Source organism: Copadichromis virginalis, linkage group LG5 (genome assembly GCF_057382275.1).
Source record: "Copadichromis virginalis isolate Kocher_CV1m ecotype Utaka linkage group LG5, C_Virginalis_male_GT1.1, whole genome shotgun sequence".
In the NCBI taxonomy this organism is placed as follows: Eukaryota; Metazoa; Chordata; class Actinopteri; order Cichliformes; family Cichlidae; genus Copadichromis; species Copadichromis virginalis.
This window is the reverse complement of record NC_140622.1, coordinates 14,721,226-14,742,399: the sequence shown is the minus strand read 5'-3', so window position 1 is coordinate 14,742,399 and position 21,174 is coordinate 14,721,226. Positions and strand designations below refer to the sequence as shown.

General features: G+C 40.7%; 2 protein-coding genes across 4 annotated transcripts; one reads left to right on the top strand and one right to left on the bottom strand.

The window, feature by feature from the left end:
- Positions 1 to 728: 728 nt before the first annotated feature.
- On the bottom strand, positions 729 to 7,742 carry ubap1 (ubiquitin associated protein 1). 2 transcript variants are annotated; one of them, XM_085456121.1, is made up of 7 exons: positions 7,559 to 7,742; positions 5,765 to 5,811; positions 5,524 to 5,648; positions 4,493 to 5,335; positions 3,973 to 4,131; positions 3,351 to 3,452; positions 729 to 3,219 (listed from the first exon to the last, which is right to left on the bottom strand). In XM_085456121.1, exons 2-7 carry the CDS (start codon positions 5,802 to 5,804, stop codon positions 3,079 to 3,081), a joined length of 1,410 nt encoding a protein of 469 aa, XP_085312247.1. In that variant the 5' UTR covers positions 5,805 to 5,811; positions 7,559 to 7,742; the 3' UTR covers positions 729 to 3,078. The 2 variants fall into 2 exon arrangements, with proteins under 2 accessions (XP_085312247.1, XP_085312248.1); XM_085456122.1 differs by lacking the exon at positions 7,559 to 7,742 and adding an exon at positions 7,259 to 7,405.
- A 2,316-nt stretch (positions 7,743 to 10,058) lies between these two features.
- ube2r2 (ubiquitin-conjugating enzyme E2R 2) lies at positions 10,059 to 19,699 on the top strand. Of its 2 annotated transcripts, none has more exons than XM_085456119.1 (6): positions 10,059 to 10,663; positions 11,055 to 11,244; positions 14,477 to 14,563; positions 14,699 to 14,796; positions 15,587 to 15,721; positions 15,831 to 19,699. In XM_085456119.1, exons 2-6 carry the CDS (start codon positions 11,068 to 11,070, stop codon positions 16,114 to 16,116), a joined length of 783 nt encoding a protein of 260 aa, XP_085312245.1. In that variant the 5' UTR covers positions 10,059 to 10,663; positions 11,055 to 11,067; the 3' UTR covers positions 16,117 to 19,699. The 2 variants fall into 2 exon arrangements, with proteins under 2 accessions (XP_085312245.1, XP_085312244.1); XM_085456118.1 differs by having other exon boundaries at positions 11,052 to 11,244.
- The last annotated feature ends 1,475 nt before the right edge of the window (positions 19,700 to 21,174 follow it).

Below are 21,174 nucleotides of genomic sequence, written 5' to 3'. Positions count from 1 at the left end.
TTAATATGGGTATTTTAACATTGATTTAAATTTATATTCAATATATGTTCAATAATATAGAGCTGATATCTATAACTGTTTAATTTGGTTGAAATAGCTATTAATAGTTTGTTGAAACATATTCTGTTTGCTCACAGATGGTATTTCTAAACATTTTACACATTCTTATGACAGAGACAGTGGTGTAGGGTGGCTTGTTCTCCAGTTGGAGTTGGCCATCTACCCTTCAAATGCCAATGCATCCCTGGGAAAGAAATCAACCCCCGAGTTGCTCCTGTTGGTGGACAAACACCCTATATGTGTGTGAGTGTGTGAATGTAAAGCCCTTTGTAGAGCCCCAAAAGGAGCTGTACAATGTTAAAAGGCACTGTATAGAAGCAGACAATTCACCATTACAGGCGGCTTACTGGATTTTTCCGAAGTTGACTTATTGTTGGCATGAGCACCCAAGTATGGAATCACAAAGCTGATAAGCACTTTAACTCATTGAACTCTAGTCTTGTCCGTTTTTATACCTTGATAAATGCAGGCAGGATACGTTTGGCCTCTCTGCTGTTGTATACTCTGCTGACTAGGCGTCAGAGTTGGATGTTTCCAGTTGCTAGTGACAATACCAATTCTCTGTATTTACTCTGTCTCTTCCTCTAAACAGAGAGAAAATAAATATAGACATGTTTCCTAACCTGAGAAAAAGAAAAAAAAAGAAAGAAAAAAAGCCATCTCACCACTCAAAGGATGTGCACATTTAATCATTTCCAAATGATAATGAGGAAACTGAACATTTTCTGAATCACATTGTAGGACTTTGGGAAAGACACTTACCCACCATTTATTATAATATTAAAATATTTCAATGTTCATTAGATGGAGACTGATCATCGATGGAGATTTAAATATATAAATGCTTAAATATGATCGCCTAAATGAGAAACCAGTTGCGCTTCATCCTTGCACAACTCCGATGTTAGAATGAAAGCAAAGGTCAATTGGAAGTTCAGATTAGATTTTTTTCTATAATCTCTCCAGGGTGTGGGGCTGTCAGAGAAGAGGCAAGTGGACACCAGCTTTACCTATAATTAACAAAGCTACGCGAAAGTCAAGTACGGACACTATAATACCACTTGTGTGTTTGTATGTCTTCTTTAGCTTGGTAAATAGAAAGGAAGGCAATTAAAAGTTAAAAATAAAAAACTGAAACTTACTTGTTGACATTTCAGTTTCAAAAGGCTGGATGATGACGCAACGCCTTGCTGAAACCAATAATGCAAAGTTTTAACCACCCCAACACTTTGGGAATTTACTGCAAACGTGTTCATCTTTGTTTGAATGGTACCGTGTATTTTTCAGACATTTGTCACTAATATCTTAGTAAAATAATTTCCCTATTGGCAAAATAAACCAAAAAAACAAACCAAACAGACTGATGGTTAGAAGTGGTCTCCTCTCATTTGAGCTAGTCCGAGTAAAGTTTCAGTTCTCTGAGTCACCCTTTGCTTACATTAAGCCCTTAATTGTTACCATGCCTTTCACAATCCCCATCAAACCAGACACACTTTTTTAATACCGAACTCAGCAGGTCCATTACCACGTGTATAAAAGATAAAAGAGGAATTCTTTTAAACAATTTCAACCCAATTGACATCATGGAAAATGTTTTCGACTTTTTCATTTAAATGTTCCGTTTAAGACTATGGAGATGTCGACCAAACTAAAATCTGAATGAACACATATCTTACTCGTAGGGAAAAACAGTGAACCAAGAAAAAGTATTGTTTGCGTTTGTGGTATGAAATCCAAAAAGCAAACAAACAAACAAAAAAAACAGTGTGTGAATGACAGAAATCTCTAAAATCAAAGCTTTTCCGGTAAAATTTCCAGCAAGGCCAGCAGACCATTTCTCCTCTCCCAAAATCACTTGAGGCTCAAAGTGCCAAGTCAAAAGTCAAACAATATGAAATGACTCTATTGCACTGTGACGTGGCTGCAAAAGCAACCCTCACATTTCTCTGTCTTTCTTTAAACCCCCCCACTGTTTTCCAGTGAAAGTTAAAACCATCACTTTTGCAAGTTAACATATCTTACATTATTATATCAACCTCTTTATTTTTAAATCAAAGTGTCAGTGTTCTATTTTAAATAAGTTGATAATTATGAAAGGTGTGTGCCCGTGCGGTATGTGACACATCAGTGCCAATACATCATGGGATATTTCTCAATTTCTTACACCTCTCCTACTCCTTCAAGCAGGCTTTCCAGTGCAGGTCAAAGAGCACAATGGGGCAGTAGTACTCTTGTGTTCATACTTATGATGACAAATGATCTATTAATGCAATTCCTAAAACAGAAAGCAAAGAAACTGAATTTGAAACCAACATGAAAAGTGCCCAAAATGAACTGTAAAAACCAACAAGAATGAGTGAAAGCATAAAGTAGAACAGAAACAGGTGCGGGCACACCAGCACAGAGGTCACTCCTTGCGAGTCAGTTCTCTGTCTGTGCTTTTTCCCCCTCTTTTGTTTTTATTTGTTAATGTAAAACTGTTCTGTTTGAAGAAAGCGTCCACAAGCCCACCTATCCCCTCCACTGTCTACTAGGTCTGCTGTGAGCAGTGGAAGATGGCAGGTTTTTTTTTTTTAGAGATTCTAAAGTTCAAACTGGTCATTCGTGGATGCACCCAGAGTTTGTAACCAGCTCCTCCTTATTCGGCTTTGCGTTTAGTTTTGTTTTTTTGCCTGCAGTAAGATAAACACTTCCAAGTGGAAGCAAATCAGAATGGCATCAACTGCCACAGCTCAGTTATTCCTCCTATTCACGAATATCCTAGCAGTACCAAATCCTGGAACACCCTCAAGAAGCATGGTTACAGTTTAACCTCCTCCACTCTAGGCACAGTCATTAAGAAGTGCTGACACACAATGCGGTTTAGCACAGAGAAATACAACAGTCTCCCAGCAGTCCCTTCCACAGCCAAGGCAAGGACAGGGCATGGTATGATAGGGCGGGTGGAAGGAAAGGGGCTGTTGGGTGGTAGTGGGAGGCATGCCCTGGGTAGAGCTTTGGTTAGCCAACTGGCTAGGTTCAGCTAGCCGTGGCACGAGCCATCAGGTCCTCCAAAGCCTTGTCCTGATCGTTGTTGTGGACTAGCAGCACCTCTTTGATGGTATCCCGCTCAAATCCCATTTCACCAAATCTTGACATCAGCTCAAGAAACTGCAATGCCTAGGGAGAGTGAAAAATATGTTGAAATTACATTGTTGTTGTTCTTATTGTATTCTTAAACCTTTTTAGCCTCTCAGGTCCACTGACAGTTTTTCCTCATCTTTTTGAGATGTATATTTGGTCGTACAAACCTTTTCTTCTGAGCACTGGTACATCTCTAAACATTCCTCCACTGCACTTTCATCAAAGCCACGTTCACACAGACGACCGTGGACAAATAGATAGTCCAGTACCTTGGACAGACAATAAGTAAATGTTTATTATGTGTGAAGTAAAACAAAAACTAATTCAAATACGCACATAAAAGACAACTTTAATAGCAATGTGGTACTAATAGGTTTTGTAAGTTTTTACAGTGAACCGAAATATCATATTAAAGTTCTTACTCTGTAATTCCTGCTCTGTGAGCCTATCATCTCACATTACTGAGTCACAATTCTACCTCATTACTCAAACTTCACCAGGTCAATGTAGATCACTTATACCAGTTATACCACATTTACTCATAATTTTCATAATCATCTAACCATGGACAAACATTGTATCATTGGTTTTAAGTATTTCATACTAGCTCTACACAACCTGATCTATTGCCTTAACTTTTCACAAAAAGAGTGAGTGGAGTGCAAAACATTTATTTTAATACATGTGCACACTGACAAAAACATATAGACAAAACGAAGTGCTAAGCACCAGGCAGCAAATAGGTTATGAATCCAAATTTGTGCACGTTGGAGTAGGAGGGAGTCACACCTGCTCCACATTCTGCCCTTGTCTTTGCATGGCCCGCAGGACGCCTTCATAAGAGTAGCCCATGCCCACAAGCGTCTCCACACACTGACGCTCGCTGGGAGTCATGCTGAGGAGGGCTCCACCACACGGTAGACCAGCAGATCCTGACCCTAGAATGGCCTAATGGCGGTGGGGGCAAAAGCATGAATATCAATACAGCTCAAAGAACTGTTTTTAACCATCCCTTGATATGCGCTTTTAATATTTTTATGTATCAAACATGTCAAGTCTTCATGAAGGGGAATGTATGTTTTCTACTTGCACAGTCAGCCCGCACGCAGTGTATGGTTTTGGGACCAAAGACAAAGCAAAGTTTGGGCATTTTTTAAATTTTTAATTCTGCAGGTTTGCACTGTTGCAGAGTAGAGCTCTGCAGCGTGCTCACAACACTTGTGTACGCTCTTGCCTGGTTAACCAAGTTTCATTATTATAGTGGAAGTTGCAGCTGAAGTGTTCAATGTATACACTGAATTATACTCACAGGCTTTGGTGTACCACTCTTGGTGTGGCTGGCTAGCTCAGGAGCAACAATAACCTGGGCCTTGGGCATGGTTGGTGGGCTGCCATTGGGCAGGTTCTGTCGGGGAGCAGGAACGGTGGTGGGGAGAGGAGTGTATCTCAGTGGTTCTGGGTCACCAGAATCAGAGAGCTTGGGGAAAGTCAGAGAGCGAATGTTACAAGGGCGATCGTCTGTGTCAAATGCTGCTCTTCCAGGATGCCCAACTCTGTCCATGTCTAGCAAGGCAACCAACCCGTTGGGTTTGTGGGCAAAGCCTGGTTTGGATGAGAGGCTGGTGTTGATGCTGGGTGGGGATGGGCTGTTTCCACGTGATGTTGGCCCTAGCTGAGAAATCTCTGGTGGGGAAACAGAAGGAGGATGCTGTGGCTGAGGTTGAGCTTGAGGTTGAGGCTGACTCTGGAGGATGTTTCTCAGTTCCTCCTTATCGTCTAAAGTTTTGAGTTCCAGCTTGTCAAAGGGATCTTCTTCCCGCTCAAAATCAGCTAAATTGAGGCTGTGTAGCTGAGGAGTGCTGGGTTGGGTGTTCCGGTGGTCAAAGCTTCGAGCAGGCAGCGGAGTGAGGATGGCATTATGGCTCAGCCCTGCAAGAACAGGGTTCAGCGCTGGTGGTGGAAGGTCCTGGTCCTCTGCAGCAGACTGGAGTTTCTTCCCTCCACCACCATCAACCTCCTGGGCCTTGGCCAAACGCTTCCTGCTCTCTGCCTCCTGCTTGGCTGCAGCCTCTTCTGCTCTGGCTTCTGCCGCTCTGGCCTCAGCCAGTTCTGCCCCCCAGCGCACACTACGTTTCTCGAGAGAAAAGTCATACTGTGGAAAAGAAGAATGATAGGTGTTAAGGGGTGAACAGGACACAAAGTAAAAGAGAAAATATTTACTGTATTAAATTGAGAATAACAGTAACACAAATGATTTCCTCGCATCTCATCTTCAACTACCAAAAATGATGTGCAGAGCTGCATTTATGCCACAGCTAACATCTGTGGGAAAAAACCCACCTTTGTGTCCGCCAATGCAGAGCCGAAGTCTGGCAAAGAGAAACCAACAGGCAGACCCACTTTGGCTGGACAACGGAATTTATCATTTATCTTGAAGGGAACATCATCAAGATAGCTGATGGGTCCTGTACACATTAAAAAACAAGGAGAAAGTAAGTATACTTTACAGAAAGCACACTGCAGATAAAGGCACCAACAGAGCTAACAGTAAGACAACAAAGTACTAAAAATAAGTCCTTGCCATTGTTGTATGCATCTGAGCCAGACTTCCTTGCAGCCATTTAGAGTCTGAAAACAGAAATAAGCATGCTGGTTAGTGGTCAGTGAGAGTACCGTGATTTTTTTTTTAAATTTAGTGATAAAAGAGAGCAAAGGGTTATAAGCTATAGGCTACCATATTTTAAAATGTTGTGCCACTATGAAACCAGCACAAAGTAGACTTCCACAGCCTTTCTTCCACCAGTTTGCCAACATATGTAATATTTTGTCTAATATGGGATATTTGCACTAAAGTATGTTGTTTTGAGAAATGCCAATTTGACATGTCTAATTAAAGCACAAGAGAAATAACATGCCTTCATACTGTAGTGCAATTCCTTTTAGATTGGAAATAGCTTTATTTGCCTTTGTGCATTATGTTGCCCAGTATCTTCAAGTTATATAATCCTGTTATTTGGTAATGCTGTGCAACAAAGCCTGACATTATGGACACAGACGTTACTGTTTTCAAATCTGCGAAACAGAGAACTTTGATCTGTGAGCTGGTGTGCAGACCAGCTTCCAGCAGAAAATATTTTGAAGCCGATTTAATTAACTTTGAAGTGCTCTGTGTTTTTAAAAGAAAGAGCATTTCAGATTTCCTCAGGCTAAAGTGGACACAAACACTGTATCACCTGGTTTACTGACACACTAGGATAATTTACCTGGCACTTCCTGAATAAATGAAAATGAACACCCAAGTCTACAGATGTTTACATGTTTTAGTTCCGTGTCACTTCCAAACAACTGAGACAAATCAATCATGATCACAAGACATCTCGTGATTGGGGTGCATCTATTTTATCAGATGTCTTAAGTACGAAGACGTTAGCTTAGTAGCGCCACAATAATTGGTAGGGTGTAGTAGTTGGTGATAACGTTATATAACAAAACACCGAGTCAATTGGTCCTCTATCTACTTTCACAAATGATCTTATAACGATTTCCTTCTGGCTCTGGTATAATGTTTCTGCTTCAAACCACGATTAGAGTTAAAACATATTAGATATTATAAATCACACGATTATAGTCATTTATAATATCGCAGACAGCGGTGGCTGACTCATGAAGGTAAATAAGTTTGAGTAACTTAACTGCGAAGCTAAAACGAGAACGAAAGCACCGCGATAATAGTCGAAAACACATTTTCAGACAGCGATGAGTTAAACCAGACTATTGCAATAGTCCCATCTTACACGCATGTGTCATAAAATATTCCCCCAAGTACGATATATTCGTAAGCTAGTGGCACTAAAGTTATGATAGCCTTAGCTTCAAGCTAAGCCAGTCTACACTCTTAGGGTACTTCCAGCTCAGCGCACTAACAGTTTCACAGTGACGGTGATAGTTAAACAAGCCAGCGTCGGATATAGCAGTAGTTTACTCGACATTTTAGGACTCTAAAAGCCAAATTATTTAACTCGCTGACAGTCACCACTAGATAGTGGCTAACTATCTTGGTGGAATGTCATTAAACCTTTTTTCGGCGGCTCCCTTATTTACACGGGGTCGCCACGACGAAAGATCCGCATATTTTGATTTGGCAGACACTAGATGCCCTTTCTGACGCATCCCAAAAGGGATGCATGTCTCCACCTCGACTCGAACCATATAACCGTCGGACGTTAGGCGAATATGTAAACCACTATTCATGCTAATAAGCTTAGCTTCGCCAGTGGCCTGTTTGTTATGTGGCCGGACAGGACAGGCTGCTGCCTGTGCTGCCACCGCCCCTGACATTAAACCGAGCTCATAGAAAAGAACATGCCGCTCTCACCAGTATCTGCTCCGTCTTGTTCTTTCAAAATCCAAACGACGCTTTATATCGCTGCCACTCCAATTTAAGCTAATCTCCGATTCGGTTTTATTTATACTGAAACCTCTTTCCTGCTTCAGCGTAGGTCGCCATCTTGATTTGTCAACCTCCCCTCCACTGGTTCCTGTCTGACGTCACTCGGATGCACGGCACAACGGCAGGCACGCGAACACAAAATCTGTTGATTTAAACTACACAAAATGAGTATTTTAATAAACAGTCACAGCCAGGTTATAGAATAACAATGTTGAGTGGTTGCTATATTATCGCAATGCTTATTTGACGTATGGCTATGGAAAGATTAAATATCAATTTAAGTCAGGGCTGGACTGGGACAAAAAATCGGCTAGAGACCGGCCCACCAGGTATTATAGGAAAAGCCATAAAGCCTTTGAATGAAACAAAAGCTGTCGTGACAGTGATGTACACTGTCTTGTGTATGTAGAGGTGGCCCCATGATCGGAAGGTCGGGGGTTCGATTCCCCTGAACAGCTACCCTGAGGTACCCCTGAGCAAGGTACCATCCCTACACACTGCTCCCTGGGCGCCCAATGGCTGCCCACTGCTTCACTGAATGGGTTAAATGCAGAGAAGAATTTCTCCACAGGGATCAATAAAGTACATTTTCTTTCTATTAAAAGCTAGACATTTTAAATGAGAATAAGAAAGAAAAGTATTTCTTTGTGCCCCCTTTCCCTGTTACTGCCCTACCTGGCCCCCTGGCAAAACTTTGCTAGACCCGCTCCTGCACAGTTACCAGCTGTAAGCTATGTAGAAAAGGATCCTGGTGTTATTTGTCTCTCAGAAACAGTTCATAACTTCCCTTCAACTCATTCATGTCACCTAAAAGGTAAACCTGTTTCTCCATCACCTGTTCAGCAATGAAGATTCAGTAAGGACATCTCCTGGTTTCATCTTCATGTTTCCCTCTCACCACATATCCAAACCAATATCAGGACCAGCAGCTTTACAGCTGTGGCACCACCAAGCATCAGCTGACACTAGAAATTAATATTAAATAAATTCTAACAACAGCTGATCAAGCTTAAACGTGCTGCTGTTGTTTAGCGCGACATCCGCTGGTTTCTTCTTATTGGCACAAAGTGGGAGATAAACAAACAAGAGAGACGGGACTTGTGACAGAAAAGCCGATCAGCTGATCATTGATCAGTTTCATGATTGAAGTAGCAACAGGAGAGGGAGGGGAGAGAATGAGCGAAGAAGAGGCAGCTGTGCAGCGTAATGACAGAATAACTCCAGCTTTGTGTCTTTTTCCATTCTAGCTGAAGTACAGGACAAACTGCGTTCCTTTTCAGCTCAATAAGAAACGCCTAATATTTTCTCTCAATACGGGACATTCTGTTTATTACAGGACGGTTGGTAACTCTACTAACTAACCTTATGAATAAAATAAAGTTCACTATCAGTAACATCATAGCACCCACCCAGCGTTTTATTATTTTTCCTACCGATGAAGACCTCCACCATGGTCATTCCTACTATGCCAATGAAAATCAAGTAATAGATAAGCTTTTAAAAGATATTAGATGTTTTTTCCAATATCATCTAATATAGAAATATCCTTTTTTTTTTAAATAATATAATTTTACTTTTGTTATTATTATTATTATTATTATTAGTAGTAGTAGTAGTAGTAGTAGTAGTAGTAGTATTTGCAGTGGGTCCATGATAAAAAAGAAAAAAGAATTAAAACACAGTCTGAACAATGAGCTACCAGAACTTATTCTGTAATTTTACACATTTATGTCTTACAATTTAATTTCAAAGTGTCGTGCTGACTGGTTTTGTTTGCTACAGCAGCACTATTTTTATCATGTACAAAATTGAGATATACTGTTCAAACTGCACTTCTTTTCTTATATTGATATATTCCAGATATTAAATGTACAATTAAACCTGTTTGCACTGATTGAAAGGGGGATTTCACTGCTCCTTCTCACTTGAGATCAAAGTAAGAGTCATATGGCCCACAATGTACAGTAAGTGACATCTGTGTTGTAGATGCTCTGAGAATTGCCAGTGAAGGAAATTGATTGAAAAAAAAAAACACTAATTGTGATCTCGTCAATATATACACCCCAACTAACCAAATACTTTATATGACATTCTTATAAGTAATAATATATGGGGATATAGTTAAGGACAGGAAGTAGACGTAGGTTTAATGAAAATTACAATAATGTCAATAATGTCTGAGATCTAATATTAATGCCCGTATGTATGTATGTGTGAGGACTTCACGCTGCAGATATTTAGTATTAAGAAAGAGAGCGACGGAGCTTAGACAAATAATGTAACCAACTTACATAAAAAATAATAACATATTATTAAAATATGTTTTACAAATATGTATTTTTGGAATCTAAAACATAAAAATGTCACGCGAACGAACATGTAAAATAACATCGAGTGCGCGCACGTCACGTTCAGATACGCGCTTTACGTTCTGCAGACACGCGCAATGATAGCCGGAAGCATAGATGGGAGGAAAATAAAAATCGATTAAATCCACTGTAATTCGCGAGTATAAACCTCTCACTTACTGTCCTTTTAGCGACCGCGGGCTCGAAATTTTCAGTCTTTTACACTGTAACTGTGCCGGAGAGACGACAAAGAGCAGAAAATCTGCTCTATTTGAACGAAGTTGCTCGGTAGGGGTTTAGCTGACGTGTGGAGAAGTTGAGACTGCCAGTGAGCAGATAAACAAACATAAACAAGCAGAGATCAGCTGGGCGCCTGTCCGAACCGAACCAGCAGCACGGAGAGATGGCAGGGAGAGCCAGAGTCCTGTTTTAAAGCCAAGAATGATCCGCAGGAGACCGTGACTTACACTGATATTTGCTCCATGTCAACTGTCAACACTGGCACACAAAGAATTTCGGAAACACAACACGAGGAGCAGCCATAGGCTTTAGCAGGGGAAAAAAGCCACTGCTATTGTCACTGTCTCTTTGTCAAGGCACAGCCAGGTTAGCATGGACAGCCAATGAGTTTATCCTGCAGGGCTCAGCTATAAGGAAGCGAACACAGTGCAAGGAGACAGAGGTAAACACTTTCTGTTAACTTTGCTTTTTTCCCCCACTATAATGGGCCTGCGAGCCAAACCACTGACATAATCAGGCTTTGCAGGCCACAAATCCTGAATGTTTATGAGCTGTTTTTGTGTGTGCCTGGTTTTTTTGTTGTTGTTTTTTTACATGTAGGGTTTAATTTCACAGCGTTTTGCTTTTCCTATCGTTTTTGTTAGAAAGACTCCTGTTAATGAAAGCAAAGCTAAGACACTGCAGCTGTTTTCTGAGTCAAACTGGTCATGATATTAAAAATGCATGAAAAGTGAGTAGAGTCCTGACAGTGTCATTAAACTCGTAATATTTCTGTCCACTCCACAATTCCTGCTTCCTCTCACTGATCTGTGCGGCTAACTGTTGTCAAGAAGTGTGGAAAAGAACATGGCCCACCAGTCAACCCCTAGTTCCCAGAAGGCCCTCATGATGGAGCTGAAGTCTCTGCAGGAGCAGCCAGTGGAAGGCTTCCGCATCACTCTGGTGGAGGAGTCTGACCTCTACAACTGGGAAGTGGCCATCTTTGGTCCCCCGAATACCCTGTATGAGGGAGGCTACTTCAAGGTGGGACAATCACTTCCAGTACACATATTATGTGAAGTCATGCTTACTTAAAGAGTTCATATGAAGCTATTCATTAGCGAACAAACACATACAATAAATATGTTTAGGGACCAAATATATTATCGGCTAGAATTTCTTTGTAATATAATATATGTCAGGGCATGCTACAATTCTTAACACAGCTTTGTAGTTTAGCCTCCTACTAAAATCTGTACAAACTCAAACTTTCAAACTAGATCTTTTTCACTTCTTGAAGCTGTAATTGAAACGTGGTTTGCCTCTAATGGGCGAGGAATTTTTAGGCTTTATATTATATTTTATTCATTTTCAGTCGTTCTGTCCTGTCCTTCTCCTCGGCCAGCCCTCACCCAGCCCTCACCCACCTCACTGTAAGATGGTTGTGCTTGCTATTTTTAGCTACGAGACTGATATAAATGGCACCTGAGTACAGAGAGAGAAGGGACATGATTAGATTCATTATATTTTTTTCTTTGAATATGTTGCATATTCGGTGAAACATTTAGAAAATGTAGCATAAAGAGCACCTGCTTTCAGCTTGGTGCTACGCAGATGATGCTGTAGCCTAGTGGGAATGGAAGGATAAGACAGAGCAGGTATTGCTGTAGTATACTCTTTTAACTGGCATGTCTTTAGCCACAAAAATTTGAGGAACATCAGCACTAACAAATGTCAGGATTAGATGCCACAAGTAAGAGTGAACTCTGGGCTGGTTTTCCAGTCTATGTGATAGCTAGCAAACAGGAAATGTGGACTTCCCTTTTTTTTTAAGGGACATGTATACTACTCGTTTGTTGAATACTTTGGCAGCCAGTGCCTAATGACATTAATAAATTACTTGTTTAGTCTTGTAAATGCCCGACTGGTGGGTGGTGCAGCTGACCTTCATTTAATGAAAAACTGGTGAAAGTGAATTGTAGTACAATTCAGGTGTTTCAGTGTAACTTTGTTTTTACTGCCTGGTTCCTGCAGCCTACACCATACACAATCATGCTTTTGTACAGGGATGAGATATTTTGGGATATCTTCAGTGTCCCCTGTAATTATACTGAGAGTAAAGTGAAAGGTGTTTGGATTTAAAGTCAAGCAACAGCTTTCAATCATTCCCCAGAATTCTCTGTGTTGTGTTGATTGCCCTCACTTTAAGGTATACAAAAGTAATTTTAGGATAGACTATGTGATGCAGACAGAAAAATAAATAAAACCCAGAAATCCAGACGAGCTCAAAGTGATAAAAAGAGAAAGATGGCCATGAAGGCAACTACATGTTAGACTTTACTGTTACTTTGACACCAATCTGTTAACTTGTGTTTGCACATTTAAAAAGAAATGTTGCTTCAGCGACTGATACTAAGCAGTGGAACTCATGCCAGTGTGTCATGACGTCTACGTGTTTAATGTCACACAGTTGCAGTAATTTAGTAACTAGCTGTGGAGTAATGATAGTCCTATCAGACGGGCAAGCAGTTCAGTGAGAGTTAGGGCGGAGCTACACACACCCAAGCCTGCCATCCTTTTTCTCTGATAATACTTTGGAAAGAAAGAGCCAGAAGCACCTGATGTTGTGTCACAGTGAAATTAATTAGGAACCGATGACAATATAGGGTGATTCACAGTCTAATTGTTGGTACGGCTGGATGTGTAACTATTTCTCTGATGTGATGTGGTTTAAAATATGACGGTAAAGGAAGCAACTTTGTGGCTGACTGAAACCCCGTGTCCAAAAAGAAGTTAGGATGCTCTTTAAAATGTAAATAAAAACAGGAACTTAAAGGGTTTCAGCTGCTAAACTTTGTATATTTTTTTCATAATGCCCCAAATGCCAGTTTAACACCCTTCTAAAAGTTAGGCTGTGGCGTTACAACAACATAACTTTGGCGTTTGACCTGCTTAAATAAGCAAGACCTTTCATATGTATTGCTCCATAGAATATCAATATTTTACATGTTTTCACAAGAGTCCGGTAGCACCTGAGTACAATAGTACTGCTTTCATAGGAATTAATAGCAGTCAGGTGCTACTGATGAAATGCTTTTTATTAACTGATCATCGGAAAGTGTGGCCATCTCTATAAAAGCAAGATTTCTTTGCAGTTTGCAGATCAGCCCAGCAAATTCACCCCAGGTCAGACTGTGTAATGCTCAAACATGAAACCCAAGAACTACATCTCAGATTCTACAGACTTCGGTTAACATGTTAAATGTTAATGTTCATGACAGCACAATTAGAATAATACTGAACAAGTATGTCTTTTTTTGGAAGGGTCGTCAGGCGAAAGCCTCTTCTTTCTAAAAAGAAATTGGAAGTTTGGAAAGCTGCATCATAGGTCAATGTCCTCTGAATATTTTATTTATTAACCTTTATTTAACCAGGAAGATCCCATTGAGATTAAAAAGCTCTTTTTCAAGGGAGACCTGGCCAAGATAGGCAGCAGCAGATGTCTCACAGTTACAGAAATTACTCAAACACAGGCAGTAACAACACACATGCAACAATAAGTGAAAGAATACAAATAAAATAAAAAATAAAATTCAAATAAAAATAAAAAAGTCAGTTAATAGATGAGACCAAGTTGACACGTGTGGCCATAATGAACAGCACCATGTCTGCAGAAAGGCAGACATGTGATACCAACTATAAAGAACGGTGGTGGAGTAGTGGTGATTTGAGCTGGCTTTACAGCCACAGAACCTGAGCAGCTGGGCACCTTGCAGACATGGAGTTGGCTGTGAGCTTCTCTGTATACAAACATGTTCTAGAGTTAAATGTGAGGCCTTCTGCCTGACAATGGGACAGTGATCCCAAGCACAGCAACAAATCTGTACCACAATGGATGAAAAAGAAAAGGATCGAGGTGTTGCAATGCTGTCGCAAATGAACTTAGGCAACGATGCAAAGAGTGGGCCATAATTTTTTAAATATATTTTTTTATTTACTTTATATGTGTGTATGAATTGTCCCCATAGCAACTTAAATCTACTGTCAACATCTACTTAATGTAGCTTTTTGATTCCTTTGTCCTACTTTTTGGTGAACATTGATAATTATAATTTATTATTGCACAAATAAAAATACACACATGTGCAGTTTAATTGGATAGTGGGGTTTTTTCACATTCCAGATGCTTTCTCCTTGAAGTTAAGACCCCAGTAATCTTAAATGGCTGAAGCTTAGTTACAAGTAACTGAAGTCAGACTTCTGTTTGTTCTTTCAGGCTCACATCAAGTTCCCAGTTGACTACCCATACTCCCCACCAACCTTTCGCTTCCTCACCAAGATGTGGCACCCCAACATCTATGAGGTTTGTCCTGAAGGATCTTAATGCTTTCGTGTTTGCAGTTTGGCATTTATTTCCTTTTTAAAATGGATTTGTTTAAAGACGCTGCCGCGTTTGTGTTTTCCTGACAAATGTTCCTTTATGTCTTTTGGTCTTCAGAATGGAGATGTGTGCATCTCGATCTTACACCCCCCTGTTGACGATCCTCAGAGTGGGGAGCTGCCCTCTGAAAGGTGGAACCCCACCCAGAATGTCAGGTAATTTCTCAGCAAACCTTCTGGTCCAAGTTCACCTTCACTAATTTTACACCTTTAGGCCTGTTGATAAGTCTTGGGGGTGTCTTGCATGTACAAGCATGAAAAGAATTGTTTAGAGCATACTGTAACACCGGTGGGAGCTGTGTGAAGCCTGACATACTACCTCAAGTGATGTCAGTTTACAGTTGTTTTAATACTGCATGTTTGAACATGAAGAATTCAGCGGCGGGGACGAGTTAGACAGGCATGAACCCACTAGACCCCTCAGTTTCTGATTTCTGCCAAAAACTAGCAGATCGAGTCTAAAAATGCTGCTGCTAGGAACAGCTAGCTGTGGTTCAGTTTCCTTTTGGCTAAATTAGACATTTTTTGTGGCACAAAAATTGGATCTAGGTCTTATTTAATTTTCATAAATGAAATTAAGAATTGGATATAATTATCTTCTACCATTTCTTTGTTCTGTATTCTATCTGTAGCGGTAGACACCACTGTAGGGTAGGTTTCTGAATTTCTTCTAAATTTAGCATATCAGCAAGAAACACAGAGTTGCATTAAAGTGCCGAGTCTGTGTTTGAAAACTTGAGCAGATTGGGTGTAGAATGTAATTGAGCCACGAGGGGAAAGAGGTGAGGTAACACCTCTCTCCGAGCTGGGATACAGCTTCTGAGGTTTCAAAAAGCTCGTGTAGAGGTTTTCTTTCATATGACAACGACATCTGATATTACAGTGTCCTCATTTCGACTCTGTGTGTGTGTGTGTGTGGCATGTGTGCGTACGTGCTGATAATCAGGACCATCCTGCTTAGTGTGATCTCTCTGCTCAACGAGCCAAACACCTTCTCCCCAGCCAATGTGGATGCCTCAGTTATGTTTCGCAAATGGAGGGACAGCAAAGGCAAGGACAAGGAGTATGCAGAGATTATCAGGTACAAATGAACACACTCTTACCAGTGTGTGTAGTTACTTTGAAGAAATGTATTTTATGCAACATGGAGAAAAAAAAAAATAATACACCTCCTCCACGTTTGCTCACAGGAAGCAAGTGATGTCAACAGCAGCAGAGGCGGAGCGCGACGGCGTCAAAGTGCCCACCACGCTGGCCGAGTACTGCATCCAAACCCGGGTTCCTTCTCAGGACCGCAGTTCAGACCTTCTCTATGACGACCTCTACGACGACGACATGGAAGAGGAGGACGAGGAGGAGGACGAGAGCGAGATGGAGTCTGTAGGTGAAGCCGGGGGAATCGGCGCCGTGGAGGACTGCGGGACGTCCACCAGATGTTACGACAACCAGGACGACTCTGGCAACGAAGACTCGTGATGATCTGGATGATAACTTCTTCCTGCCAACTCCACCACCCTTCTTCTTTTTTCTGTGTGTGTATGTGTGTGTATGTGTGCACATGTATATTTGCACATACAATGGGGTCAAAAGTCTACTGCCAAAAAAAAAAAAAACTTTCATCATTTATTAAACTAATACAAGCGTTGGGTCAAATGCAATTCCTTTGATGCTGTTACGTAACTTTTCAGCAAAACGTTGTAGGTAGTGTTCTCGCTGAAAGCAGAATTTGACGTTTCCACCGTTTGCCTTAATTACAGCTCGCACTCTGTGTGGCAACGAACGTTTTATTACTCCAGCACTGTTTGAGAGTGTCCTGAAGGTGTTTATTGATTTGAAAACATGTTTCACATTTTTAAAATGTGCCATGGAAGAGTTTGAGGGTCTGGCCTTTTCCTCATTACCATAAACCACAAAGATGGCGTGCTTCTGCAGACTTGAACATTAGAGTGTTTCTTTATTGTTAGCATGTGTTCAATCGCATCCAAGTCACAAAGTAGATTATGCCTCGCTGTATTACAATCTCATTTAGACAGTTGCTCATATTACCTTACTTTAAGTTATTTGGTTGTGGTTAAGTTTAGCCTTCAGCCATTAAATTTCAGTGTTGTCTTGCTAAACCAGTCATTTTGTTTTAGAAAGAGTAGGTTGTTGAAGTCACACCTTGGTTTTAGGAAAATCAGTTTAGCCAACAGCAGCAATGACATAATAAATATTACGGTGTAGTAGGTGTACACATATATTTGAATCCTACTAGATACACGGTAAAACAAAATCTTCCAGTATATCAATATTTCCTGCTGCACATCTCCTAAAGCTAAAAGAACTCTTTGATTTTGAATAAGTAAGTAAGCAAATTGTCTTAGCTTTGATAAATGATGAAAACAAATAGTCCTTGTGGTGGTCTCTTGAACTCCGCTGTCACTGGCCAGCCCCATGACGGATTGTTTGGTTTTGGGTTGGAAGAAAAGTTGGATCTATCCACTGTGTCTGTCCTTGTTGCTGTTTTTATGTGTTTATTTGACCGACACATTCTTCACTTGTATTTTCTCAGAAGGCTCACACAGGCTGGTTAATGGACACTTACCCCTTTGGCTCATTAACCAGTCGATGAGTTGGCCGGCTCGTCACGTCACAGTCGTTCATTCTGCCCCCCCCCCAGCAGAATATCTCTGTCCCAAACGCTAGCCTGTTCGACTTTGATGCAATCAACCTGAACGTGCAAACGCAGGCTCTGGCGTTCCACCTTCTTGGATACACCTTCAGTAGTACCCTCATTTTCCGGCAAAGCAGCGTTATTTCATTAAGGGTGTGGGGGGGGGGGGGGAGTGTTCTCGTATCGCCTCCCGCACCTCTCTCTGCCTCGTAAACCTCAGGGCCTCAGACTTTCACTGAGAGAGAAAAAGCAAAGAGAATCTTAAGACACACCTGCTTCTCACCTCCGCCTCCTTTTCTTTATATCTCACTTGGTCTCATTAGAGGGCTAAGATTGCTCTGAAAGTTTCCGATCCCTCTTCAAGCATTTACACATCACTGAATGTTACTGTTAGTGCAGACTGGCGTCCGTTAAGTCATTCTGTTTTCGGTAGGGTAAAGAAAATCAAAATGCATCTCTTTCTCCCCAATGCAATGCTCGCATTACGTTGCGATAGATGTGAAAATCTTCTCTTTTTTTGTGCCCTGTGACTCCCAATTGATGCTTCAATGCAACTTAGTGAAAACTGGATGTTGTTACTGTGCTACACCACATCCAGAGTCTTGTTTATCGACAGGGACAAAGATCAACATGCAGCTTAGATACACATTTGCATTTGAATGAATACGACACTGATTGCCTGTTATCCCCGTGTGTGTATATTTACATTTACTATTCATATTGACTATGATGTCAGGGTTTTCCTTTGTTTCAGTAGTCCAGTTGATGAACCATTCAGTTTGTAGGCACTTTGTTCAAGTGCTGTTTCTGGAGGCGTGAATCATCTGAGGATTTGACTGATTTAAGAAAAAAGAAAAAAAAACACACACATTTTGAGTATTAAGCTTTTGAACACACTGAACAGCATCATTGTGCCGCATCGAGTAAACCATGCATTTTGAGCTATGTTTTAAGAACCTGTTGCTCATTGAACACAGTGGAGCACTGGGGTTGTGACTCCAATGGATGGATTTTATGCCAAGGAAAACAAGTCCAGCCCCACATTCATTCATTTTAAAGACTATGGACGAATGGATGCATGTAATGGATTTAATGCAGAGTGAGTAGACTCTTAGAGACATACCTTTTTGGATTTTAATGTGAAGCCAAAGGAGTGAAGTATTGTCTCCTGGCCTTGTGCTTTGGAGGTTTGCAAAGACTGGATTCTGTTGAGAACGGCGACAAACAAAATTCACTCCTAAAAGACTGAATGGATTTGATACCAAGCCACGAGAGGAGGTGGAAATATGATTGAGATTCTGGACTTCTTCTTGTTGTGATCACCATTTTTGCCCATCACCACGTAGAAAGAAGTAAGCTCAGTAGTAAACAATGGAAAGTACAAATCTCACGTGTGTCTGCTAAAGAGAGAGCTGAACATTTTGGGAAATGCATGCTTTCTGATGCTGAAGATTGATATGAGAACGTCTAAATTTTGGATTGTAATCAAAGGTTATTAATTATTACTTTTGTTTATTTAACAAAACGTCTTTAAGAAATGTAAAAATGAACTGTTATATCAATCTTCTAGTCTCAGTCTCAGCACAAAAAACAAATAATTGCATTTCCTAAAATGTCACGAATGCTTTAAAGCCAGGTTTTTGCCTTTCACCCAAAATTTAGAAATCTGAATTCACATTAGAGAAATAAATAGATCTAGTGTAGCCCTTTTGGTAGCAATTTGATGATGAATTTAATCAGCTTCAGTATTAGAACTCTCCACTTCTTAAATAAAACATATGCCTTCTTTTTATCCTGAGGGGAGGTGGAGAAATGCTAAGAAGGCCGCGGACTATTAATGCTAAAGATGAAGAAACAAAAAAAAAGAGAAAAGATTAAATAAAATGAGTCGCAATCCATAATTTTAACATGTTATTCCACACACAGTTGCATAGAAAACTGAATGAAATCATTTACTTTGTTTATTCTCTGTGTGTGAGTGTGAATCACAAGCGTGTATTTTCTAAAGTGTGGGTGGACACAGTGAGGTCATCCTGAGACATTCGCATGGTCCCACACTCTGCTGATTGAGCTGTCCACAATGGTACCACAGTCTGTCCACACCTAATGATGTTTATGCTGTCCTTGTCGGTTTCATCTTATTTCATTTTTTCCCATCATTTTGTTTGTGAGGATGCAAATGTCACTCAGTTTATATTGTTAAAAAAAAGAAAGAAAAGAACATGACGTTGTTGGGTTGTTTGCAATATGGCTCAGATATCTGTTGCTGCTAAGCCCACATGTCATGAAAAATGGACAACACAGCAAGTTTGATTTTTGACTAAAATTAGGAGTGATATGCAAATGGATAGTAATGGTGGTTCAGTTTGAAAATCATAAGAAATAAAACAGTATGTCATCAAAGCCTATTGAAAGGATTTTCACCTTATTTGAGCCACTGACCCTTGATTACTCTCAAACTAAGTAAATGATACTATTTTTGAGTGTTGAGCTCTACAGGATTTTTGCCTTTGTGCTTGACATCAATGTATAATAATCAGATTGGTAAAAATGGATTTCATTCTCATTAGTTACATGTAGTTCCAACATACATTTACAATAAGGTTTGTGGTGTACCCACAGTCACAAGGGTATAGTTTTTAGCAAGATGTGTTACTGTAGGATTTCTCTTTCCCTTCTTCGTTTACAATAATAGATATCTCAAGGGATTTTCATAGTAACGTAAAGATCCTCCACTTTTAGAGAGAGAAAACCCAAACACAATTCTCTATGAGCAGCACTTGGCAAAAGTGGGGAAGAAAAACTCCCCTTTCACAGGATGAGATCTCCAGCAGAACCAGGCGCAGTGAGGGGCAGACATCTGCTTTGACTGTTTGTGTATGAGGTGAAATGGGGGGGGGGGGAATAGTGAGAGACCAAAGTCAAAAACAAGGACTAAACAAACTGAGAAAGTGGATAAAAGTTAACTAAAAAGAGGGAGTAGGGGAGAGGTCCCCTTCTCATGATGAGAACTCTCCCATTAGTCTGAGGCTAAAGCAGCATTACTAAGGGATAGTTCGGATCATTTGACCCAGTCCTCTACAAACGTTATTGAAAAGGGAAGTTTTAAGCCTCATCTTAAAAGTACAGAGGGTGTCTCTACTCTGTGTCTCCTGAATCCAAACTGGGAGCTGGTTCCACAGGAGAGGAGCCTGAGAGTTGAAGACTTGGCCTCCTATTCTAGTTTTAGAAACTCTACGAATCACAAGTATGCCTGCAGTCGAGCCTGCTCATTCCAGACTTTGTACCCAAGGATATGGATTAAAAAATCTTCAAGGATTTTAAACTCGATATCTTTCTTATATCACCCGTTCAGTCCCTGGGTTTTCCCAATTTATATGTGTAAAGAAGTAAGTCTAGAGACAAAGCTGGTGAGGGCCATCACTATGGCTAAGGTGACAAAGATACTAAAACAACTGCTGGATGACTGTGCCACTGGGTGGCTGGAATTCACCCTGACTTCCTCAAGGTTCATGATGTTTTGCGGCTTTGTTGGTTAAATCTCTTCTGCATAGTCTTTATGGAAGTCTGGAGCAGTGACTCTGGATTAGCAGACTGGGGCGGTGATACGGGGATTCCTGTAACTATTCTTGTAACTGTGTGTGGTACATTTACATGGGAATCACACTTTTCAGCTCACCTGGAAAGGTCTTGCCAGTGTACTGAGGCGGTGGGTCCCTCTGTTAGAGTGTACTTGGAGAGGGCATATAACTGCGTCCTTTGGAGTGTCCGGGTGCTTAGGGAGAATGGTGCACCTGGCTCATTGTCATATTCAGTCCCTGTACAACCATCACAAAAGCATGGCTCATATTGCCAGTAGTAACACTCTTCCCAAGAGCATC

Coding starts and splice junctions, on each gene's coding strand:
- ubap1 (XM_085456121.1), bottom strand. CDS start 5,804: ATGGCTGCAAGGAAGTCTGGCTCAGATGCATACAACAATG. Junction 5,336..5,523: donor CTGCATTGGCGGACACAAAG/GTGGGTTTTTTC, acceptor TCTTTTCCACAG/TATGACTTTTCTCTCGAGAA. Junction 4,132..4,492: donor AGAGTGGTACACCAAAGCCT/GTGAGTATAATT, acceptor CACCGCCATTAG/GCCATTCTAGGGTCAGGATC.
- ube2r2 (XM_085456119.1), top strand. CDS start 11,068: ATGGCCCACCAGTCAACCCCTAGTTCCCAGAAGGCCCTCATGATGGAG. Junction 14,797..15,586: donor AACCCCACCCAGAATGTCAG/GTAATTTCTCAG, acceptor GCTGATAATCAG/GACCATCCTGCTTAGTGTGA. Junction 15,722..15,830: donor GAGTATGCAGAGATTATCAG/GTACAAATGAAC, acceptor GTTTGCTCACAG/GAAGCAAGTGATGTCAACAG.